The sequence below is a fragment of the Chaetodon auriga genome, chromosome 11, assembly GCF_051107435.1.
Source record: "Chaetodon auriga isolate fChaAug3 chromosome 11, fChaAug3.hap1, whole genome shotgun sequence".
Classification (NCBI taxonomy): Eukaryota; Metazoa; Chordata; class Actinopteri; order Chaetodontiformes; family Chaetodontidae; genus Chaetodon; species Chaetodon auriga.
This window is the reverse complement of record NC_135084.1, coordinates 9,302,435-9,328,935: the sequence shown is the minus strand read 5'-3', so window position 1 is coordinate 9,328,935 and position 26,501 is coordinate 9,302,435. Positions and strand designations below refer to the sequence as shown.

The 26,501-nt window shown below is 41.7% G+C and overlaps 1 protein-coding gene across 1 annotated transcript; it reads left to right on the top strand.

The window, feature by feature from the left end:
* Nucleotides 1-124: 124 nt before the first annotated feature.
* On the top strand, nt 125-25,034 carry klhdc3 (kelch domain containing 3). The gene is made up of 11 exons (XM_076743549.1): nt 125-230; nt 1,918-2,163; nt 3,373-3,549; nt 3,714-3,829; nt 3,914-3,985; nt 5,200-5,413; nt 5,987-6,073; nt 9,190-9,298; nt 19,630-19,703; nt 20,668-20,746; nt 22,362-25,034. The coding sequence occupies exons 2-11, from the start codon at nt 2,010-2,012 to the stop codon at nt 22,426-22,428; spliced, it is 1,149 nt and encodes a 382-aa protein (XP_076599664.1). The 5' UTR covers nt 125-230; nt 1,918-2,009; the 3' UTR covers nt 22,429-25,034.
* Nucleotides 25,035-26,501: the final 1,467 nt, after the last annotated feature.

The window sequence follows — 26,501 nt, the reverse complement described above, 5'->3', positions numbered from 1 at the left end:
GTCAAAGCATGAATATCTCAGCTGACATGTTGTGAGTAAGTGTAGTTTTGTCAACAATTCGTCCAGGTGTGTGTCTGCGTTAACATGAGTCCAAGATGAAACCAGCCGACAGGGGGTGCTGGCGGACACTTCTCCTCCCTACACGTCACGGGGAATCGGTAGGGTCCCCCGGTAGATACCGCTGTCTGTCTAAACAAACACCAGTTAACCACAACCGACTCGACCTGAAGGTAGCTATATTTCATTCCTCTGTTGGTATCACCGTATGTTCGCTCACCAGTTCGTAACTTTGTCAGGGTTGAAGGGAAACAGCTCTGTGTTGACTCTTGCCGGTCTGTTTTATTCAGTTCACGTTAGCTAGCTAACAGCTAGGTTAAATGAGGTAGCTAGCTTCAACAGATTAGCTTTAGCCTCGGTAGCAACAGCTTCGCTTCCTGGTTATCAAACAGGTGGATACAGGGACGCTGTTATCGTTGCATGGTTTTAGTTAGAGTTGAGGTAGTGAGACAAGCGAGCCTAGTAGTTCGTCGCTGTTCCTCACGTGTCCTGTTCCTGTCTGACAGCTATCATCTGCTAGCTAGTTTATGAGGCGTTGACTGCACTGTAGTAATGGTGTGAAGAGCTCAATGTCACAGGGTCTAAATTATCTTTATCAATCAACGATATGTGCTTCCACAATATACATTTTCAACAGACCTGTGCAGTAAGTTAGTCTTCATCGATTTTCGTGTATGTTTAACGAGTCCCATTGTGTACAAAGCCACTGTGGTCACTTTAAGTTGTCAGTGCCAAGGCTAGTCATCTGATATCAAGAATATCCTGATCAGGAGGGTGTAGAAACTGCGCTTTCACCCGGCTCAGCTCTCACAAATATGTCCCTGCTCACAAAATTTACGTGACAAAGACTCTGGATTAGAACTAAGAAAAGAGCTGATTACTGTAAACGGCTGGAGACCAACCGGTTTCCAGTAGTTGTAACTATATTTGCATTTTTTGGAGTCACTTTACACCAGGTGGGGTCTTGAGTTTGCATGGCAGCTCTTAGAGCATGTCCCCAAACAATGACTACAATGGTAATGACTCTAAGAAAGTTAAGACTCACGTTTGCCTGTTGCCTAAATCTGGCCTGTGTTGCTCCTTGGAGATGTGTGGTCTTGAAATAGAGAGGTCTATGTAAAATGGTCTTCTGGGGGGTTATTTTTAAGAGCAAACAAAGGTTGGAGGTCAGTGAGAAAGTGAGTCATTGAGACAGAATAAGAAAGGGCACATAGGGTTTACGGGGCAGATTCACTTGTTTTTGTGAAGCTGCAGGCTTTTTCTGCAAAACATACTGGAAGAGAGTGAATATTTACCTTGAATTTGGACTTGTGGAATTTTGAATCTTGTTATTTATAACTGGAATCTGTTTAGATGTGTTGTTGAATTACAAACTGCCATTTACAGACTTGTTTTCATCAGACGTTTTTGATTTTCATGACTGTCTCATCATGCAAAGCCCAACTGTCACTGTACAACACCTCAGTCACTTCACAGGAGTCCATTATTGTTAAATGAGTACTGAAGCAGTTTGTGGGTAATATTGATGACGAATTTTCGTTGATATACTATTGCCCTTAAGGGGTGCATATTTATTTATATGATTCTATATTTACTATTCTGTTATTGTGCAGTGGCAGGTTACAGGGATGAGAGTAAACAGAAAGAAAGAGCAGTAGGTGTAGGTCTAATCACTTCTTAAAATACCCTCCCAGCTCAGATAATACAGGGGCTTGTGAGCCTGTCAGCAACAGCAAAGCTGAGCAACTCTTAGCCCAAGAGGTCAAACAGTTCCCCTTTGTGTTCTCCTCGATTGCCACTCCTAGTTTGCCTCACTGTGCTCATAAGCAGGGTTCGTCTCCTCTTGTTTTTCTGTCGCAGGTTTCAATGGTGTTGGCTTGATGGCACCCAGGCGGGCAGCAAAGTGATGGTCTAAGGACTCGCAGACAGTCACAGAGGTGCTTGCGCGTGGAATGTTGCGCTGGTCAGTGCACCTAGAAGGAGGGCCACGGAGAGTCAACCATGCTGCTGTGGCAGTGGGGCACAAGGTGTACTCCTTTGGAGGCTACTGCTCTGGGGAGGACTACGAGACACTCCGTCAGATTGATGTGCATGTTTTCAACACAGGTGGGTGGTGAATATGCACCTATATTGAGGGATCCTATTGGTTGAAGATTTTGTGGAAAATGTTAGATTTTAGGCATGTGAATTTGATCTTATTATCCCATGATATATAGTTTCTAAAATGGTTTAAGCTTATTCTTATCTATTGTGGGTTTTTGTTTGTACTCAATTTATTTGTATTGTAGTAGGTGAAAAGGCCCTGTCCATATGTTTGATGTGTAATGAAGCAGGAAAATATTTGTTTTTCAAATTGTCGGGTAAGGATAAGAGGGTGCCTCAGAGTTTGTTGAACCTTCACCATTTTAATGGTGCATCATTACAGCTGGTAATTTAAAACCTGAGCTTTCCACTGCGGTTCGTGAAATGTTTTTTCCGTTGTTATCTCACAAACACAGGTGTTTTTGTTAAATGTGCTGCTCTAGCTTTTATAAAGCTGCTCCCTTTGCTCCCTCCTAACCCACTTTATATATGTTTTTGCTCTGTGTGGTCCACCACCTGCTTTATGGTTTTACAACTTCTGAAAGTAGCTTGAACCTACCTGCTGTTGCTTTACCATGAAAAGATCTGTGGAAGCAAACCTTGAGAAAGAGGCATTTGGCTGATTGAAATGGAAACGGGACCACCTTAGCCATTGTTTCACTATTTCATCTTGTCACTTGTTTTGTGCTCCTTCTCTTTGATGTCTATTTTACAGCCTTTGTGAAGTCCTTTGACACGTCCCCCCTTTTGTTCTGAACCTCTCAAAGTGACCTTGCAAATAAGCACTTTGGATTTCATCCAGATGTTTCACATCTTGTCATTGTGTACAGTGGGTTAGAAGAAATGCAGACAGCTGTAAGAGCTTGGTGACATGTTGCTACTGACCTTTATTTGGAGTTTCAAATTTGAATCTCTTTCATATTGTATCTCATAAGTGTTTCACTGATTGTTGTTGGTGCTTTTATTCATTTAATTTAACTTGGTTTTCTGACAATTAGTGTGCCATTGTCTGTAGTACATCATGTAGTTTGATTTACTTTGGCGTTGAGGCTTATCATAAGTACATATTGTCAGTAAATTTTCTTATAATTTCTTCTAACAATAACAAACTCCTGTGTTTGTAATGCCGTTACTTATAAAACATATACAAACATAAGAGAAGATGTAATAAACAAGTAACTTTTCAATGATGTACTGAATAAATTTACCTCTCTCGACTGTTTTGTGCTTCAGTGTCTTTACGCTGGATGAAGTTGCCTCCAGTGAGGACGAGAGGAAATGAACGTGCGCGTGAAGTGCCATATATGCGTTATGGCCACACAGCTGTGCTGCTGGATGATGTTATCTACCTCTGGGGTGGGCGCAACGACACAGAGGGGGCCTGCAATGTGCTTTATGCCTTTGATATCAGTAAGTAGGCTGTTTTTCTTCTGAGATGCACCTGTTTGATGTGGATGCTGTGATAGTGAAAGGGAGATGGTTTTCCACTGTTTATGACTCAAGTGTTAAAGTGTTGGAAAATGAGAAGAGAGTCTCCCTCAAGACAGTTAATATAAACTGTTATTGCTTCACAGACACCCACAGATGGTTCACACCCAAGATTTCAGGGACTGTCCCAGGGGCAAGGGATGGCCACTCGGCCTGCGTCCTGGTGAAGGCAATGTATATATTTGGAGGATATGAGCAGCTGGTGAGTCTTCATCACTTTTCACTGTGGGACTTCATCTCTAAACATTAAAACGTGATTTAATTAATCTCCTCTGCTGCTCTTTAGGCGGACTGCTTCTCTAATGACATCCACAAGCTGGACACCACCACCATGGTTTGGTCATTAATTAATGCCAGAGTGAGTTAAAACTACCAGTTGTTAATTCTTCAAAAATTACACATTTTCTTTTGTTCTTTCTTTTTTTGCTAGTTCGTCCTATACGGAGAATGTTTTGTGTTCAGTGTTCAAGTCCAAATAAAAGTGGACACAAAGCAGTCAACAAAACACAAAGATAGAATGGACTGGCAACATGCTCAGCTGCATTCAAAGCGCTCTTGGAAATCCACAAACCGTTGGTTATTACTGGGGTTGGCAGTGTTGCTACACAAGTGCTCAGTGGTCAGATTGGCTGCATACAAAGGCACTGCAATGTAATGCAGCTCCCTGGTAGATGGCCAAGTACAAAAAGCCTCACAGAGGATTATATACACTCCCCTTTTGGGAAATGCCATTTGTGTTTGTATGCAGTCAACCTGCTCATGTGATAAACTCTTGTAAAGTATATTTTAGACATAGACACCAGTCCCGAGGGTCAAGTAGGGACTGGTGGAGTAAGTCCCTTCTCCACCAGTCCCTAGTTTTAGTTCCTAACTGATAACATTTTATCATCAAGAAGATTATAGTGTAGTGCTTACAGATTTAGTTGTGCATGTGACCGCATGTTCTCAGACTTGCATTCCTGTGCCTTTACTCCAGACCTGTTTTCTGTAAGGCTGACCTTATTTTAAACTGGGGTTGGTGTTGCCCCTGTTTTGTTATTCAGAAAGTTTCATATTCACACTTATTTTTCCTTGATTCAGCACTAGAAAACAATGGTAGCACATTCTGGAAAGGAGGACATGTGTTTCCATGTCTATAGGCCAGCGAAATGCAAAGGGGCCGGGGCCTGTCTGTGGCAGAGTTTCATTCAGTGGAAACAACTCACATTGTAACTATTGTTTTTTATTTATGGTTCTCAGCGAACCTCAGATGATATTAGCTGCGTTATTATTCAAACATTGTTTTCCATATAATGTCCCTATTACAGTGTAGTGGTTTGGATTTAGTCTGGCCTTGTTGCTTGGTAGCTTGGTCCACTAGATGGCACTGTTTACCTGAAGTTGCTGGTTGAGAGCCCTTGTCTTTCCCAGTGTAAAGATGAAGCTGTACACCCAGAGTTATGATGAACACAGAAAGTTTTGGGGATGCAGGAGAGTTTTGGACTCAAGTTAATAACTAACTTAAGTTATTTAGGTTGATTTCTGTCTCGATTAGACAGCCTTAGGTATTGTCTGCTGGTCTTGTCTTCACAGGGCACCCCAGCACGCTGGAGGGACTTCCACTCAGCCACCATCATCGGGACAAAGATGTTTGTGTTTGGAGGGCGAGCAGACCGCTTTGGTCCCTTCCACTCCACCAACGAGATCTACTGCAACAAGATCAGAGTGTTCGACACGGAGACCAACTGCTGGCTGAGCACCCCTTCAACACAGCCATTGCCAGAGGGACGCAGGAGTCATTCAGCCTGTAAGACACAGACGCACACGTAGCATCAATATGACGAGCATCTTCACTTTAAAATGCTTATGATTTCTTTCAGTAGACCAATATCTCCTAGTGTTCTCAAATAAGCAGAATAAGTATTTAAACTGTAAATAATTTAGAAATGAGAATTATGAGCTTAATATGAGAAGTCTGTCACAATAAGAGTATACAGAGGGAAGGAAGTAAGTGACTGTATTGTTTGCTGAGGGACAGCAGATGTTCACATTTTTGAATGAACCCTGGTGGTTAGGAAATTTCTTTGTCAGGCTAATTGTTATATGGTTATAACACATGCTTCTCGTAGCTTGAATAGTCTTAAATAATAAGTTTTTAAGAGGAAGAACTTGATTTTGTGGAATCATTTTCCACTTTTCATGCTGTGATGAATCATTAGTACACAAACTGCAATCGTTTTCCGGTGTGACTTTTCTCCGTTTCATTTTCATGGATGGTTTATTTTGTATTGTCTGTGTAGTGGGAGTATAAAAAAATGTTTTACTTTCTGCATTTCTAATCGCATCTCTTTGCCCACATTGTCTGATTTTCTGTGCTTAGTTTCCTACAACGGGGAGCTGTATATATTTGGAGGATACAATGCCCATCTGGACCGACACTTCAACGACCTCTGGAAATTCAATCCAGGTGATTCAGTACTTGTATATCTCAGATTGTGAAAGCCTGTTATGATGGTGTAAAGCAACTGCTGCTAATTATGTCTTTCTTGGGAGAATCTCTTTGCTTAGTGCATAGTAATTGTGTTTTCAATCTACCTGTGTTGTTTACCTCTGTAGAGAGAATGCGGCACTGGCAGTGCTGGCTCGCGTTGACCCACTTTCTTCCCCATTCTTCTGTAGGGAGCCATGTAGACGATCCTCTCCTCCCTTATTGCATCATTGTCAGTCTTGTGATAGTGGCTGCTCCCTGTTCACTATGCTGAGTGTGAAACACAGATGCCCTGTCTTTTTGCCAGAAACACACAGATGAAAAACAGACAATAATTCAGTCTCGGGAGGCTTTGTCTGCTCTTACAAATGGTGCCAGATTGATTCTCAAGTCAGTTTGTGTTTATTCATGTTTTCCAGAAGAGACTTTTGTGCTCTTGTTCCAAACAAAGCATTGTTGTCATAGAAGAAGCAACACACCAAGGGAATATGTATTGTCAATATAGCATCGTGTATGGTGTTGAAATAGCACCATAACCTTCGTAGAATGATTACCTATGATTATGGAAGAAATGAACGTTTCGAATGCGGCACCTGACAATAGTCCAGTGCATTAAATATTAAACATAAACATAGTCTGTTTTCTCCGAGCTTGTTCTTGTTTTTATGGTAGTGAGTAAGACAGTTGGGTTGCAGCGGTATGAAAAATTGATGATAAATGTCAGAAAATATCACGGTATACAATAGTACACTATTAATATTATTATTAGTATAGGTAGTATTAATATTATTATCATTTATAATGACCCTTAAAGGAATAACAGTAGAAGGGTTTCTTTGGTTGAACAAACACTTTATTATAATTTCCTGAAACGCCATGTCCTGATTTTTTTTGTTTTTTTGTTTGTTTTTATTTTTGTTTTTTTACACTAATACAGTAGAATTCAGTACTGTAGAAAAGCAAAGGTACACAAGCCTTGCCGTACTGATCTTTAACCTTTCTGGTAGTGCTGGGCGGTATACCGGTTCACACCAAATACTGGTGTATATTTTTGTTATATAAATTTTTAATATACCGCCATACCGGTGTATATGATTACACAATGTTTGGAACGCTGCGCCGCGCGACACTGTTTCAGAGGGGATCCTTTTCAATGTTGCACTTCTAAACACCCATGGTGTGAGGAAGGTAAACTGTAGTACTCTGATGTTACATTATGGTGAAGATGGATGGGATAGACATTGAAAGTTCTGAAACCCAAGCTGCAGAATTAGTAGAACATGATGACACAGAAGGACTTGTGCCAACAAGAGGAGAGTATGAACATAATTCATACAGCAAGAAATTATATGGGCATGTAAGAAAAAGATGAAAATAGCGTATGTCTACTTCCTTCTGGATCGTCATTTGTGTCTTTATGGTGTGCTGTCCCTCGATTCTCTTGACTCTGACTGATCAATAGAGGTGTCGATCATCAAAATTGACCAATGGGTTGCTGAGACATTGACTGGTGGAACTGCGCTGTAAGTTCCACCACTCCTTCTCATTTACACATGAATGGGCAGGGCGCTCACAGAGGACTCTGCTGACCAGACCGAGGTGTTATTTGACTGGCTTAATTGCATTTCGGCATTTTATGAGAGATAAGAACAGTAGCGAGCAGAAAAAAGGCTGAAAAAGTGTTTTCAACAGATGTGGTTCTCCGTATGCTTGGACGAGATAACGGTACTCTGCTCAGATGCGCCCAAATGAGCGCCTGGACTTACCTGTGTTGAAACATCCATGAAACTGCTCAGGTTCATTATTTTGGCTTGCACTTTTGCACAGTTACTCATCAGATATTACTTTACTAATTCATAGATGAATTTGGCTACTATCACATGATTCAAAGGTGGTTTTCACTCTAAATAATGTTTTTTTTGTTTAGGCGGAGATAAAAATTTTAGTTCTCTACTGTCCAGATAAATTTACTGTGACACAGTAACACATATCTTGATTCTGAGACTCCTGTAGTAATCTCGCAGGTCTTAGCTTTATTTTGAGATTATTCATACAGCCCTTGTAGTTTCAGAGTATTGTAGCGTTATGATTCCTCACTTCATTAGAATCATGAGTGGCTCTTCTGTGAAAACAGCATCATTTTCTGGGGCCATGTAAACCTGTATTAATACTAGTGTGAATTTATTCTACCATATTCACTCACCATGACAGTAAAATAGACCATCCTAAGTCAGTTTACTGCAGTAATACCTCTCTCAACCAGTAGAAAATGTTGTGATTGCCTGGTTATGCGTGAAAAAAAATACCGTCATATACCGAGAAACCGTTATAATTTTGAAAAATACAGTGATTTACACTATTGGTCATACTGCCTAACACTACTTTGTGGTCTCTAGCTCACAGGTGTACTGTAGAAGTACTAGTTACAGCTGTGTTCAGCTGGAGAGGCTCGTACTGAGTGAACCCACGATCTGCTCTGAACCATCGAAACTTGTGCTTTGCAGCACCTAGATGGCAGCACCTGACCTACAGTCCTAATTATCCAACAAAAGTCTGAATGGCCTGTTGCTATGGCGATGCAGTGACGCTGCTGGCTCTGAGAGTGTCAGACTACACAGTTCATCCATATATGGAACAGCTGAGAGTGCGTCAGCGTCATCACTCATGTTGCACTTCAGCTGAGCGCAAGAGAGGATTTGTGTCTATTTCTGAAATGTAAAAATTTGTGTTGAAATGAAGGTTAAACTTTTGTCTACTCACCTTCATCGCTTATTTTAATTTCCTCATCCCTGGGCCTTGTGTCTGCGGTTAAATATAGCACGAAGCTGAATGAACTGCAGGCATAATGTTTGTGTAGGTGCTGTGATGTAGTCCACACAGATACCAATGTGGTGCGCTAAAGATCCCTCTGGTGAGCCATTTAAAGCAAGAATGTAATTGTTTATGCAGAGTGTATAATGTATGGTTGACTGAGAGTCCTCCATGGTGATAGAACTCAGCCGGCTATATGTGCGCCCATTGTTTTCTTCTTTTCCCATCAATATGTCTAAATCTTGCTGTCTTAGCTTAATTGTTGCATTGTGTGTACACTGCAGAAGCCTTTTCGTGGAATAAGGTAGAACCGAAGGGGAAAGGCCCGTGTCCAAGGAGACGTCAGTGCTGTTGTATGGTTGGAGATCGAATCATCCTCTTTGGAGGAACCAGGTGAGGCACAGCATATTATTACTTGAACTGTAATGTTTCTCTGCACTGTGAATATACACATCTTATGCACCTCTATGTATCTGAATAGTTTATATGTTCATTTTAATTAAGGATGCTCCCAATTATTCTTTCTGTTAGTTTCCCCTTTGAGTATTCTGGTGGTAAATTTCTTCTTTTGAGATTAGTTCTTCAGTTTCCCATGAATTCATTAATTTGCTCTTTGTAAATATTACTGAGCCTTTGTTTTCATATAAGAAAATCGGTGCCACGCAGCTAAATGATGAATGTGGCTGACACCGTCCATTATGCATTTTCTGCTTTCAGCTTCTTAGTTTTTGTGGAGAAAATATTCAGATATTTTTTTAAAGTCAAATGTTTGGGTTGACTGAAAGATGACTCATGGTGTTTGTTATGTAAAACATGGTGAAAACAAGTGTTTAGACAGAGAGTGTGTTTGTTACGCCCTCCAGACACCATCAATTTCCATCAGTTTCAGTAGGATATGAAAACTACTTGCTACATCTTGAAACTTGCTTGTCAGGTAACCTATCACACTCGACAGCATGCTTTTTTTTGACAAAGGCATTATTACTTGGTATTACAGTTGAACACCATATTGTATAATATAGTAGTGCACTGAAAACCTTTGCTTGTTGTTCCCAAAGAATGTGACAGGTGGGAATTGGTTGTAAGATCTCTTAACGAGTGTGACAATAACATCCTGAATTAAGTCATAGACACAATTTAATCGACACCAGGAATGAAAGTGAAGTAAATATTGAAATATTAATTAGCATTATTGTTAAAGATACTACTTAAATGCACTTAAATGTGTGACTCTTGGATGAATTGTTGGTTTGCAATAGATGGGAAATTTTACCAACTCTTTTCTTTGCAAACCTTTAAATTCTCATACTCTTTTCATGGTTTGTTGTCATAAACTTGCTGAAGTGCAGGATCTCGACACAAACTGTGTTTTTGAACAGTTTGTTTGCGAAAAAGCTGTCCTCTTCTCAATATGCCAAATGGAGGGTCTAGCTCCTGTAGACAGCAGTCTGTGATGAGTCCCTTGTTGGCCGTTAGACAGTAGTGATTGCCGGGGCTTCGTAGCTGGAGAAGTGCCACTGGGCTGGTGACGGGTTTGTGATAGACTTGTAGCCAGTGAAGTAATGAGGTAGTTAACAGCGTTAGCATGGTCCAGAGTAGTCTGGGACCTGGCCTGCCCTTATCAGCAAGGCTGTGTTATCAGACAAACCCTGCTGGGAAAACCTGATAGTGTGGATCAGGAGGCTGTGGATAAGAGTCCTCTCAGCCCCACTACGTCTACAAGGCCCTCAAGTCCCGAAGTCCTCTGGCTGCTGCTGGATTTGTTTCCTGCTGCTCCCGTGGCCACCACATCATGGAGCAACACTCCCTAATATGCAAGTGTTGTCTTGATTCATCCATTGTGCTGCAGCACATTTAATTAATTATTCATTATTTAATTTTCCCAGCATGGGATGAATAAAGTTTTATCTCATCGAACAATTTCCATCTATTAACATATATGTACTGATAATTAGGCAAGAATGCAATGGAACAAAACATTTTTAGGGATCTCCAACCTGCACTCCAACACATATGTAGACAGTAGCAGTCAGAAGACAGGAAAGTCAGTTATTGGTACAAGAACTGAGGAAGAAGAAGATAGTTGTTGAGATGATGAGCTTTAGGCGATGTATATTTTTGGAGGTAGTTGTGCATTGTTTGGTTTCTCGCCAGGATTAGTCCAGGGTGGGTTTTAAGGAGTCATGATTTCCTGTTGTGAGTGGAAAGGGCTGGGGCTAGAAAGGGAGTGTCAGTGGGGCCACTGGAATGATGGAGGGTGCTGGCTGAGCAGAGGAAGAAATCAAACACCACATAATATCTCCAGCATCCTGTTTAAAAGGTTCAGGGCAGGTTTTTTTTTTCTTTTTTCCTTTTTTTTAGGAAACTGGGGACAATTCAGCTTTGCTTTCACGAGTGCACACCAAGTGTCTTTGTAAGGGGGGTCTCTGCTGTTCTAAGTCTGCCAAGATGTCACTTCCCGTTACTGTACAAATTAGAGCATGATCCTTGCTGGTGTAAGTTAGTTGGCCTCACAGGTTCTCTTGACCAGCGTTGAACGTTTGTTGTTTACATGAGCACACTTAAGCCTCTTACACACAGGAACTCCCATAAGCACGTGCACACACATACTAAGACACACAAACAAGCTCCAAGCAGCTTTTTTTTTTTTTTTCGCACTGTTGTTTGTTTTCTCTTCTTCACTAAGAGAGTTTTCTTATTAAGGTTCACTTGGTGTTTTAATTTCTGTCCTGATTTGCACTGATTAAGGTTAGACTGAGCGACTTCTTTTCATTCTACACCTCTAAATTTAGTGTTTATGTTTAATTTAGCTCATTGCTGTTTCTCCTGTGTTTATTTTTGCACGACCTAACAACATGAGGGCAGTTAACAGGGGCAAAAAAAGTTATTGGAGTCTGTCTCGATGCAGTTGACAAATGCTTGCGCAGGCCGTCATGAATTATTTGCCGGACACCTTGCTTGTGTTTTTTTCCAGGGCTCCTCGTTTTTGTAGGCTTGCCAAGGAAATTGTGTTCAAATTTATGGTCTTCATCTTGTTTTCCTCGGTTAGTTGTCCTTTCATATTGATCCAAAACAGAACCCTTGTCTTGATGCTTTTTCCCAGTTTCTATTTATTTTCCCTGCAGGAATTTGTTCGGGAATAATTTATTACTTTAGTGAAGGACAATAAAACTATTAAGTTCACGAGCCCTTTGCTTTCAAAGGAGTTACACTTCGGACTGGACATAACACTGAGGTGTGTTGACACGAAACACAGTTATAAAACAAACATCAGCAGCATGATATAGACTCCAATGAATAAAAGAGACCGGTGTAGAATATGATTGGTTTTAGATTGAATGAGCCTTGATATTTATACTATTTTGGTGTTGTTATATTGGTTGCCATTAAACAGGACTTAGTTCATGATATTGTTTATTTTGTGAGTGTTTTTTTTTTTTTTTAGGTATACACTTGCACTTCTTTTAGGGTAAATAAGCAGAGCGTGCTTGCGTGTGTGTGTGAATGACAGTCTATTGAGTGCCACTTACGTCAGTGTAAACAGGCGTGCTGAGCTGTAGAGAGGCGCGAAATTCTGCCCCATCCCTGATTTATGACCTTAGGGAGCATTCTTTCTCACGGAGTGCAATTTGATATACCCTCAGCGTCTCTGCTACACTCATTTACTGAGACCTGCTCACTGCCCCACGAAGGACGACCCGTGCATGACTAACTCCACCTGCACTGACCTTCACCTACGCACACAAGCAACAAGCAGCGTAGCCTTTGCTGCACCCTGCGCGTTTGTAACTTTTCTCTCACCTTCCGAGGAATTGAACACTGCTAAAATTGAGCTGCGCATGAAGTCAGTGCCACAAAGATTATGGATCTCCTGCTGAGATTATGTTGTCATTGTTGGCATTCATTGCACTCTGTGTATAATTGCTTACGACAAGCCCAGGTTGGGCTATATCGGGAAGCATTTTAAGCTTGGGAACAGGGCTTCCCATGAGGGGCAGGATGTGAACAAGGACATGACAGATTGGCATGCTGGGAGCAGACGGCTTGGAATCTGCGAAAGGGAATCTAGCACCAGCCCTTGCAACATGACGATGTTTATTTATTCCATCATTGCATTTAGGCAGTGTATTTTTACCATGACAAGTATTCATACCTCCCTGATGACCATATGACTGATTCAAATCATCTCTTTGTGTTCAATTTTTACTCTACGATTGAAGGCTTCCTTTTGAATTTGCTAAATGCAAAGATTGTAAACATCCCAGCCCTATGTAGAATTGAAATTTTGTGCTTTTTTTAGCCCTTCAGCAGCTTTATGTGGACTGCTGATGTGGAGTGTTCTTCAAAAGGGGTTTTAATTGCCTTTCACTGTGAGAAGCAGGGACCAGTGGCTGCCAGTTTAGGTCTAACTGCCAAAGTGGCCTTAAGGGATGGATGAGTCTCTTTGATGTGATCGCTGTGCTGAGGCAGGCCCAGGTAAGGTCTGTGAGCCTTGTGTTATCATCTACATCCATATAAGCTCAGACAAAGAATGATAAGGGTAGTGGCAGTACAACCAGTAGTGCAGAGTAGAAACATGCACATTGTTTCCTCTTTTCAGTTGCACTTGGCACAGCTTTAATGTCACTTCAAACAATTTCCCATCTGAAAGCAGCAAGCTGAGAAGCTGCTTGAGCTCGAGGTTCAGCTCTGAGAGGATCTTGGTAATGTCCACCATGAGGGTCAAATCACACAGGCAGTGTTTTTCCTTCACCTCTTTGAATTATTCCAGATAAACTGACATTTTGGAATAAATTTGCTTTGTCCCAGCTAACAGCTCCACAGCAGGAACAAGGCTTTCCTTCACAAATTCTCCTTCTGAATGTGGTTTTAGCTTCTTAGCTTATTGACCTGCTGGCAATGATGGTTATAGCTGCAATATTTTCTAAAACGAGAGGTTCCAAGCCAGTCGAGTCGAGTCAAGCGGTACCATGCAGTGGAAATACGGCGTTAGTGTACCACATGTTAGCTAAGTTGAAAAGTAAAAGCTGAATCTTTAATACCAGAAAAGCAGAAACTTGCAAGCCCTGTTTCAACGTTGCTGGCAATGTGGCTCCACAGTTGATGATGTTGACTGGCCTAGTTTTGGGTGCTTTTTATTAATGGCACTTAATGTCCTTGTTTCGTTTGATTTGAGTCACAGCTGCAGTCAATATCTAAATGACTGCTTTCCCTAATGTGTTTCCCAGTGTATTGCGTTTTTGGCACCTTCTCAAAAGAACAAACTATGTTAAAATCTTTAAAGCCTTAAAATATTTCAGTGCCCTTAATTCACTTCTCTTTGTTCCAAGTTTCAGTGAAAGTAAAGAAGTCGTTATAGGTCACTGCTGAGGCCAGAAGGACACTCATTCCTTCATTCTCTCTTTTCCGGTGCACTGTGCCATTTCTGTGTGTGTTTGTATGTGTCTGGTTGTGTTGTCATGACTTACTGACTCACAGCATCTCTTGTTGAGCTGACGTCAGAGTGGTGCACATGCTTGCTTCACTCTGCCAGCCTTAACGCATGTGTTCCATTTGGCAACGTGCAAAGTTGCTTGGTACACTTAGTGGAGATGGAAAGCATGCTGACGCCAGTCCTCACATTAGATGGAGAAACATTTCTGCTCCAATTATTGTGTCTTTTTTTTATGTTTCTGTCTGTCTGACTGATGAATACCCTGGTTTTATATAGGAGGAAAATGCTAAATATAAGAGTAGATAGACTGAAGTGATCCTGCCACCATTGAATTTTCAGGTAGGGGGGTGTGTGGCTGCCATATACTCTGAGCAGGAGGGAGACTACACAGCAGTTAATCTCACTGGTAGCCTAAACATTGCAGCCCAACCCTTCTTGTTTAATCCACCAGAATCTCACCATGATATTTAATCTGCGTGGAATTTCAGTGGTCAGAGCCGCAGAACCTCTGCAGGGTCCTGTGATTTTGTTTAATAGATCAGAGAGGTCAAAAGCCTGGTGCCTCGATATCACCTACAAGGCCATTTTGCACCTTATCAATGGCTGAAAGGGCTGCTGTTATGATAATCCAGCTGGTTAGAGCGTGGCCTGTTATCACGGCTAACGTTAGACTAAACACAACATGCTACTGAGCCAGAACTAGTTTTAAAACACTTAGTTTTCTTGCCAGGTATTGTACTTTCTGTTTTGGTTAATGTTAACTCTTGAATCTAAGTATCAATGTGGCTGCACTTCCTGCACCATATAATAAAGCCTGCCACAGTAGAACTTGGCTTCATGGAAACACATCCATCAACATGCCATCGATTTTGATGCCACACACATTATTGTTTGGCCTTCAATGTCAGAGGGTAAGCTGCAGAAGTTTCCTTTATTAATTGTCTGTGTGCATGTGTGTGTATGCTTAGTGTGCCTGAGATAAAACCTGTCAAACAGTGGAGGTGACCCCGACAGGATATAGGGCATCCTGCACGTGGCGGGACAGGACCTTGGGGCAGCACAGCAACACTGTGATTTACTCTTCAAAGACAAGCTCCTGATAGTATTTCATCTGCATCTTAACCCTCTTTAACCCACTAACAGACTGTATACATTAAGGTGTCATCGTGTTGAGTGTTACACAGCAGCTCAAATAAACAGCCTGTACAGACGACGCTTTGTGATGCTGTTGTCCACATAAATTCACATGTCTAAATAGTAGTAGTTTCACTTGTGATTTACTACAAGCAAAACACCTCTTGGTGGGTTTAGGTCCCATTTGTAGGACAATGCCATACAATGTAGACTAAGTGGGGGAAAAAGGACAAGCTCAGCACACCAGCCTACAGAAAATGAGGCAATTTGTTCTCAGTCAACCAGTCACATTTAAACAAACCTGCTTGGCAGTGAAATAGACTCTTTTGAAACAAGGCTTTTATTAAGGAAAGTCAGCTAACATGAGGGGAAATGCTTGTAGCAATATTTAAAGAGCAGAATATGAAGTGATAGTCACTTCAGTCAGTTTGCAAATAAGATATTCTAGGCATGGGCCAAACCATACATGCAATGAAGCTTTGGTCTGCAGCCATTTTCTACTGTGAGTGTCTCCTCCTGTTAGGTTGCTGACCTTGACGCTCGTCTTCAGATTGGAGCTATAGAGGAAGCAACTTATTTTCTTAAAATGAATCCGCCAGCTATAGAGGAACATTTGACAAGCCTTTTAGATATCCCCCTGTATATTAAGCAGCTGTGTTCAAGGTTCATTTAATGTCCTATTCCTCATTTTTATTGGAAAGCCTGGTTGATAACAACCTGTCCTGATAAAAGGGACGACAATTGTATTTGGTAGAGATCTGTAGGGCCAGTTTTTCTTTCCAGTAACATCACCAAGTCCAACTACATGTCATCCACAGGGGTTGCAATTCTACATGCATGCTTCACCAGTGGCTGGCATCTCCTCTGTCTAATCTGAAGCCAGGCGTCTCTCTCTGGGAGCCAGCTGTAGTTTGCGTATCGCCCTCTGCATGGGGCTTAGGTCTGGACAAGTACAGGTCTTAATCCACTGTCCAGCCACTGCCCAGGAGGGGGCACAGATAGCTCGGTAAGACGAGGTGAGACAGTTGAGATTAAGGCAAATTAAATGGACAGGAATCTTTGCATCTGTGATAACCATGTCTGTTGGATTTGTTTAAGAAAGTTTAGCTGCCATACGTAACATTCCAGATAAGCACTCCTATCAGATCCTATCTGGAGGCTTTGTCATTTAAGAAAGAAGTTTTTAGCTTTAAAGTGGCAGTAAAAATAGAGGGCAAAAGAATTCTTGTTGTTACCAAATAATTGTGGCTACTTGCAGTAAACTACTCAATATTCTTTAACATCGTGTTGTCATGTATACAGCTAAAACTCACAGAAGAAGACAAGACCACGAGCACAGTCTTACTAATCACAATCATTCTTCAAATGGTTATTTGAATTGTAGTTTTTAAAATCATGTTTCTTTCTGTGTCTGATTAGCTTCTATCTATCTCATCATACAGTACTTGATGTGTTGCTTATTAATGTCTGTTTTTCTGTTTGTTGTGCTGTTACCACATGCTCACAGCATTGTCATGTTTTCACTCAAAAGTGGTGCATAAATCGTTTGATGCACGTCTGGCCATCCTGATAAGGTTCTTGGCAGGAAGTCATAGTGCGTGATGAGTTCCTGTGAGCTGGATGGTTCTGAAGGACCAAAGTTCAATAGGAAGTGGAGAAAGGAAAAGGATGCAGATCATATCACTCCAAGAATGAGGATAGGGCCAATGAAGCCTCTGAAAACATGCCTACGACTGGTCGGGTTCCAGCTATATTGTTAACATCAGTGTTTGGAACGCAGGCCTGTTACTGATGGAGTTTGCTCCAGTACTCTTTCTTGTGTCTTTATTTGCATCGTTCCTGTTTCTGAAAGTCATTTGCAAATTCCTGAAAGCTTGAGACAAGTTGGAGCGTTCCCAGGCTCTGTGTTGTTCCCTCATTAGTTTTAGGACTCTAGTTCAGCTCTTTCTTCTACCGTTTTGAGACCTCAGTTTGGAAGATAATGAGGTGGATCAGGCAGTGCATTGCTAGAGAGGACTGGCAATTGGGTTAGACACCCTCGGTGAGTGTTGTTTGAAATAGCAACCGGTGTTTTTCTAGTGGGGGAGCGGCATCACTCAGGCCTCCTTCAGACTGGGAACTGCTGCTGCTGCTGCAGGGGGAGGAGCACTTTCACACATAGTGATACTTTGCTGATCGAGTAACAAAGTGAGCCATCAAACACCAGGATGCCACATAAAGTCGCGCACTGTGACTTTCCCGCTTCCCACCACTGCCAGTGTACCTTACCACCCCTCTTACTACCCCTTTTCCCTTCGCCCGCCTCTATGATCCCCTTCAGCCTCTTTCTTTTTGCGATGACCAATAAAGCATTACCATTCCTTAATGTTCTGCTAAATTTCACACCCAGGCTGATATTGTCCATGAATATACGAGAAAGCCTTGTTCCAGGGGATCTTAATCTCTGTTGTTGATCCTGTTAAATTATCCTCTTATCTGCACCCCTTCACGCGTCATCATCCAAGGCCTGTACCTTCCCTCCATGTGAGCCTGCACAGTAGTTGACAGCTACCGCAGTGTGCTCTTTAGACAGAGATGCTACTTTTTCGTTACTTTTCTTATGGAGACAGACTGTTGATGTTAGCGTCATTTCCACACTTACAGTATCTAATGTAACCGATAAACATTTAAAATTTTACTTTCCGTTGTGTGGCATAGTATTTTAGAAATTAAATACTTATTGTAAAGTCCCTGTTAGTGCTCAGTCACAATTGAAAACCGCCATTTTAATCACCACACTGATGTCACAACCAGCAATGAACGGCAGGTCTTGAAGTAGATAGTCTAATGGTGGTTGAGGGTATTCTGATAAAGGCCCGTGATCACCTCCTGGGGGGGGGCAGGGTGCGTAATGACTTCTCCAGCTGCCCCCCTGGGACGACTGTGCTCGTGCTCTGCACCTCTCCTGGCCGCTTTAAGCCACTACTGTGTTTGTTTAGGGAAGATTAGCAACGTAAAACCCTAACAACATCCTGAACATGCAGCAAGGAGAGACACGATGGAAAGGACAGCAGGAAAGAGAAATAGAGATTGATGGGTGGAGAGACACTAGAGGAGAGAGTATATGGTTTTCAGTAAGAGCCAAGACTGAAAAACTGAAAGACTGAAGGAAAAGGAAAATTTAATCAGTGTAATTCCAAGCAATGCAAAACAATGGATTTCTGCAAGACTGCTTCAGCAGTACTGTAGTGGCGTCTAATGGTGTCTTTGGTTGGACACGTGCCAGTCACTGGTCAGTCCATGTGTAACAGAATGCATTTTGCAGAGCTATGCTTAAGGACCAAACCTTGCTACCAAGTCCCTCAGCTATCCTCCATGATAGATATTTATAGACTCTAAACTGCTTGGTAAATGCACCTGTTTGGCTGAAGCTGTCCTCGGGGTGGTGTAAAACTGGAAAGAGCATTTTTATCCACTAATCTGGACAGGTCTCTTGGTGCACGGTTGTTATTGATGTACAGCAATGATGTGCATCAAGTACATTTACAGGAATATACTTCCTGCCTTGTGGGAATAAATCTTGCTTAAAATGTTAGTTCCACTTCCACAGACTGTAGCTCTTACTTTCGGGTGGGTTTTTATACAGTATCCCTCCAAGAAGACACGCTTTACATTTTTGCTAATTGATAAATTGATGTGAAGACGGTGAGTGAAGAGAGATGTGATACAGTTTTATAAGCCTCAGTGCACCAGGTGTGTCACAGGTGTGTGTGCTGAGCTGTGGCAGGAAACAGATGTGCAGTGATATCAATGGTTGCACAGGCCTGGAGGACTATCAGCATGGGCCAGCTTGCAGTCTCACTGCAGCACTATACTTCCTGTGGGCTTAAATCATGCTAGCCTGTGATAAGGAGAGCAGAGCACTGTGTTACCAGCCCTGCTCTTTTTAAAAATAATCTGTGACTCCCTGATTATGAACCTTAATGATTAAAGAAGGTTGATGAAAGAGTGAATGAGAAGGTAAATAATTGGGAGCAAAGTACAGCAAATACAACCTTGGCATCAGACAGAAGGTTATTGTTGTCCTCTGACAGGTTTGAAGCTTTCACCGCCTGTGAATTGTCAGGTTCAGTATATTTTTGTTGAAAGCTCTAATCTATTATTGTTTTCTTTGCAGCCCCTGTCCAGAGCAAGGAATGGGTGATGAATTTAACCTCATGGATCATTCAGACCTGTATATCTTAGACTTCAGTAAGTATCTTTCTCATTATCTTATATGTCTTTTGTCATCATAAGAAAGTGCGTAATCTTGCCGATGCAGGTATTCAATCAGATGCATAAATCCCCATATGCCAGCCCGGGGTGCCACTGTAAATAAGAGAACGGAGTATTTTATATCCAGTGGTCTCCTCAATACATTTTATAGAACCAGTTCCCACAGTGAGCAAGCAGCATCCATTCAAGTTGAATGATGACTCCATAAATTGCCTCTTTTTATCAAAGAAATTGTGAAGGCATATTTTTTGGTCTTAAATTAGTTGAGGAATGAAGGTTTTAAAAAGCAGAGCTCGGCTTTAAAATTGTTTAAGAACCCTGTTACGCCCCTGCTTCATTTCTCACCTGGCCTAGCATGGCTGGCCTTGGCCTGCTTTGTAGTATCACATGGGGCACTTCCGTCTTACCGACTACCAAATATAGCCATTTCCTGCCTGCACTGGGGTAGCCTGTAATGCGGTCAGGTCACAGTTTGGGTTTGTGTAGGTGGGCTTACACAGGGACACAGGGACCGTATGGGACTGGCAGTACCCAGTGGCATCCCCTGTGGCACACGCCTCCACGTGCCAGTCGCGTGTGCCTTCACACTGTTTATCAGCGAACATATGGTGGAACAACCATGACGGTGATAGTAATTGAGCAGAAGTTTGTAATTGGTATTAGTGAGGGTGGTTTTAAAAAGACGATTAAACACGAGCATCATAACGTTGTGTATGTCCTCATAGGTGAACAGCATTGTTTGTTTCAGCTGTTTTTCTGGGGTATGGTATGAACAGAACAGTGATTTTCACGCCGTGGAGAGGAAATCGAACCCCTTTCATCCACAGATTCTTCGATCCAATCTGCCTGGCTCCATTTTGAATTCCCACAGCTGAGATAGATATTCTTGGCCGAACATGATTAACGTCAATGACTCATTGCCTTTTTCTCTTCTTTTCAGGCCCAAATTTGAAGACATTATGCAAAATAGCTGTCATTCAGTACAGTCTGGAGCAGTCAGGACTCCCACATGATATCAGGTCAGACAAGCATCCTCTTCTCAAACATCAGTGCTATTTGATCATAGAATTGACATATTGTTGTTCATGCTCTTTGTGTTACCCTCGTCATTGTTGCCACCACTCTGTCTCCCTCAATAATAAGGCTGTTTTTCAAAAAGGCAAATTATGACTCATTTTCCTTCATTTAGCTAGTGGCAAGTTTTACTCAGGCTTTTGTCTGACTTTACTTTGACTTGTTGTGATGTTGTAATCACAGGGTAGGGGAAGCTGTAATCACTGTATTAAAGGCAGAGGTTAAAACATGTAAAGGCAAAAAAAAAAAGAAAAAAAAAACTGTTAGTGCCAACCTCCTTTAATTAGCTGCATATTAAAGTGAGCGTGACTGGTATTTTTAAATTGATTAAGATATTTTTCTCAGTAATATAGAACATAATATCTAGCTTCTTATAGAATAGCATTCACACTATCAATCCATCCATTTCAGGCATGTAATCATTTCTCAAATAACCGTAATGAACAGGCTTTGTCCAGCTCATGTAGCTCATTAGACAAGTGCATCTGAAATGGAGGAGTTGCACTTAAGAGATTTTTTTTTTGCATGGACCACGTGCAACTTGATACTAATTACTCCTCTTAGACTCGCATTTCTCTCACACTGTCACTGCCACCTTGCACGCTCCCCACTCCGGTGTTTGCAGTTGTGTCTTTAACCCTTTGAGGGTTTTTCGGTGGGGTCACAAGACGCTGGTTAACTCCCTTAGCCCCTCACTGGCATCTCCAGCTCCAATGCCAATCTCTGCTCTTAAACACACACGCGCGCAACAAAAAAACGAACAAAGCAATTGAGAGGGGAGTGAGTGTGAAACCAGAGCCAGTGATAACAATCTGGAGCTCAACCTCTGACCTGTCAGCGGGTCAGACCCTGTTCCTGGTTCTCGTGTTACAGCGGGGCCTTCCCTCATCCTTGTCCATATCGTAAGCCCTTCACTTGGACAAGAGGGGGGCAGAGGGAGAGAGCAAATGTCACACAATTGCTCGATTGAGTGTCATTGCAGTAAATGTTCGTTTGAATGTTTCTGAATCAGAAAAAGTGGGTAAAAGAGTTAGGATTGTGAACACTTCTGAATAATCTGAATAAGTGATGTATCACCTGTATTTATGGAAGATTTTTTAACCATGGAGTAACCATGATAACTCCTGCCCTGTCTATTTAAGCAGTTCTTATTATGGTAGAATACAGACATTTCCCCTGTTTCTATCTGTTGACCATTATTTAAACAATATATATATTAATTTTACTTATAAGTCTGGTTTAATAATTGTTGCAATCATTAATAATAACGTATGTTCTCTGGGACACCAGAGAAGCATAAAACACACGAGTCTCACCAAAGTGCTGCATGACTTGCTGTCAGTCTCTGCCTCTTGATTTCTCCTCATGCGTCCTGATGATGATGCAGGATGACAGTTGCTAAAACTATATTTAACCTCATGCTTACGGCTCTTGGTTTGTCTGGAAGAGGCCAGTGTGAGCACAAACCAGACCAGAAGTAAAAGGCAGCAATGCACCGTTTGTGGATGTGAAAGGTACCCTAAGATCCTGGCCTCTGACTCTTCCTGTTGTTCACTCCAGGTGGGAACTGGCTGCCATGACCACCAACAGCAACATCAGCAGGCCCATCTTCTCCTCCCACGGCTGACACGGCTGAATGTGAAGCGGAACCAGAACTCCTTGCGCTGTTTCAGGACACAAGGCTTTTACCTTTCTAATCACCTGAGCCCCGGCGGACTGTTTTTGTAGAGTCTGGATCTGTATCAGATTTATTTTCCACATTCTTCAAGTGAAAACTTACTGACCAAAAGATCCTGCGTGTGACTTCCTGGGACACTGCGAGTGTTCTCTCATCATTCTGTCTCGAGACGCTGGTTATGTGAGACAGAAACTGTTGACACCTTGTCCGTCTTCTTCTCTTTTCTAGCCTCTCTAGAAATCTAATCAGCCTATGATAATCATAGACTTCTAATCTTAAGCACAGGAGGAGACAAGAACTTGAGTCAAAGGTCTTGAGCGCGAACCTCTTTGTTGAGGACGTCATCGTGATGTGACACTCAACACATCTCCCCTAAGAGACAAATGTGAACCCTCTGTTCCACATTCAAAGAGACTGACATGGTCATGAGTTTGTCTATCTTGCAGCGCTAGCTTGGTCATAAAACCATGTAAAACCATTATGGCAAACTAAGTTGCGTACACAGTATACAGAGTGGAGGCTAACTTATTATTTGGTGTTAAATGCTAGGAGGTGGTTTATTGGGTACAAGATTTTTAGGGGTGTTGTGCTCGTGGAAGGTTCCAGTCGACTGGCTCTCAATGCTTACCTTTTTCCCTCACGTCATCAAAACTTGGCACTCCATCGCTCTGAAGTGTCTCAAAGGTGATTTGCAAGGCGACTGATCCAAGCTGCCTGTCTGCCTTGTAAAATAATTCATCTACCTCCCTCAATAGCATGTCTCATTGAGTTTTTAATAAGACTTCCCGTATATTAGACATCTACTTTACCCCCCAGAAAAAAAGCCTTTTCACAGGGAAGTTTGTACTTGTGGTCGTCTGTTGTATTCTTCCAAGAAACGTCGTAGTGTCACTGGAAGAGTGTGACTCACCTGCCACCCCTGCAGTCTGTTTTTCAGTGCCAAATGTAGAGGGGAATCATGATGCAAATATATACCATGTATGTGTGTAAACACATGGTCCCGTCTACACGTAATCCAAGCCCACCTGCTTCAGCTCTCCTGTTGTTGTGGGGGAGATCAGCACCAATATGCATAATGTACTTGTTCCTCTTATAGACAATCCTACATCGTTCAGAGGCTCTTCCTCATGACAGTGCGGTGAGAAACCAGGAGAGTATGGAGGCGTGTTTGTGTACAATACGAGCAAAGCTACACCTGAGCAGATATCCTAAATGCATAAGGGCTGTTATGAGACTACACACTCACCACACAGCTTGAGGATTGCTGGGAATAGCTCAAATTGTTTATTCAAGTTGATTCACGTTGTGCGTTTTAATTTCTCCTAATGCTAATGACAAATTTTAGAACAATACTTTGAAAACACACTAGCGGTGGTGGTCTTTTTTTTAACCTTTTATTTCTGTCAAGTTAAAGGATGAGGGCGGTGGTATTCTATGTTTTTGATGTTGTCAACAAATCCCACAAAAAGATTTAAAAAAAAAAAAATGAACTAAAGTGGCCATGCAGTTCACCGATCAATTAATAATTCCTTTTTCTTTTTATGGGATTTGTTTACGTAATTAAAATAGAAAATATCACCAGACTCATCCTCTGAATCTTCTAAATAGGAATAATAAGTAACACAGTATGACATTGAAATGAATGACTTGGTGAGGATGAATATACAGGCGGAGGAGTTTTATTTCTGCTGCCTCTTTATTTTGATGTGAATAGGAACCATACACTTGTGAGCTGCATCGATGCTTTTCAGTCCTGGGCTGTGGGAAAAGGTGTGCTGTTGTTTTCTGTCCTGCCAGATAGTTAAACTTCATCTGTATCAGTCCCTGATTAGCTGGTTAGGACGACACCCTGCAGGGCTCCGGGTGCCCGACGTCAGGGCTGGATAACGCTTACCTACATCCTCAATGTTTACAAATCTGTGTATTTCACGTGAAGCAGTGTAAAACAATCTTAAATGCAGGACGACGTCATCAGGTATCTGCACTGAAGCCAAATGTGGCGTGTCAGGCCTTACAGGGAGGAGACATGCCGATGCTGCTTTTTGCCTAAGTAGAGTTCCAGAGTTTGAGACGTCTGCCTGCCCAAACCAAGTGTGGGTTTTATTTACAGACCGGTGGTGCCAATGTGACGCAGTCTTATTCCCTCTACTCTGCACACACACGGACATATCACACACTTGGTTTTCCTCAGTACCCCAGTTACTTGGACTGTATAACAAGCTAATCCAGTGAAACCCCAGGGAGGCTAATCGAATGCTCACACATAGACACACATACACACACACACACACACAAAAACCTACTGGTGATCAAATCGAACTGTTTATGTGACACCAAATGGCCGTCAGCTAAACTGATATTTGTTTATTTCTTATTTATAATGTGCGGTGTGGAAGTCATTTTTATTTCAGGATTTGGTCCTTTTCTTGTTGCGTGTGAAGATTATGGGTGACGGTATTTTCAGTCAAGGACTTTTCAGGACATGAAGTAAATATTGAGTAAATGACAATGTAGACACTATGGTAATATACTAAATAAAATGCCTGCACAACAAATTTCCTCAGTGATGGTCACTCTCTTACCTCCAGCTAATGAAGTGTTAGTGATTCAGCCCAAACACACTGGCATTACACTCTCCATGGCAGTGATGTAAAACCACAGTTTCTGAGGCTCCTCTGTTATTTCTCATTTAACTTTGTCAGGTTTGAGCAAGTAGTTGATCAGATTTCACACGGTGACTCTTGCTTTCCCAAAACAGCATTTGCCAACCTAGAAAAAAAGAAACTGCTTCTGACATGGAAAGTGCATCATTAGATTGTAGCGATGAAGAAGTTATTCAGTGTGAGCAGTGATTACTTGCCAAGCAGAAGTACGTGACCGAACTGACTTCACACAGTGTATTCTGTCTCTAGGGCTTACAGTAGATGGTTGAGTAATTCATAAACAACAAACAATGCTGGGAGAAAAAAAAAACAAAAAAACAAAAAAAAAACAGAACAAAGTATGGAGTGTATTTGGAATCATTCTACGACTGTGCGGGCTCCCTGTGCTCACTGTTTTTATTTTATTTTGTATTTTACACGTTTTTCAGAGGGGACTCTGTATCTGTTGAGCTTGGTCAGGACTTCCTGTGCAATATACTTTATAACTGTATCAATAATAAATCTGATTTGAGTTGGTAACATTTTTATCCATTTTAACTGTGTCATACATTCATTCATACATGCAGCTGATTCTAAAGCTGTATTGATCTGAACTGACTGTCAGAGCTGCTGTCTTGTGCCTCCTGATGTGTCACAGTCAAGGTTTCAAAGGCAAAAACATGCATATTCTGCAAATAGACTGACTGCACCATGGGGTGGCAAACCACCAGCCCAGGGGCCAGATTTGGCCCCACAGATGATTGAATAAGGTCCACCTACATGTTAAGAATTTGATGTTAAATAAGTTGGATTTGTTTAGTTTGAGTCAATTCTAGAGTACGGCTGTGAAATCAGGGTGCTAAAATTGCTTATTATTAACACTTTAGTGAGAATCGACAGCGTTCTGATGTACACACCTGAGACACAAATGTTCCTGCGAAAACCCAAATGGTTGAACTTGGTGTACAGTTGTTATCTTTTGTTTGTTCTCTGTGTTTGCACACTAAACATGCAAAGCAGTGTGAACGAGAGGAGACTGAAAGATGAGCTGCTCAGCCTGTTGGAGTGAATAAAGGAGAAATTTACTGTTGCAAACCAAAACCAAACCTAATCTAAAGTTTGACACCCCTGCTCTCCTCTGTGCACCATGCATGTGCTGGAACAGGAAAGCCCCTCTAAATAATAAGCCTGTGAGTAAATGAGAATAATTAAGCACTGACGAACTAAGCATCACAAGGACTTGTGGGAGTCAGAATAAAATGGCACTAAAAACATGAACGATAACTAAAACAAAAAAACTTGCCGTCCTTTCTCTGTGAGACTGTACAGCTGTAGTTATTTCAGACCTCATTGAATTCGTTTATGTCTTATTTCTACCTC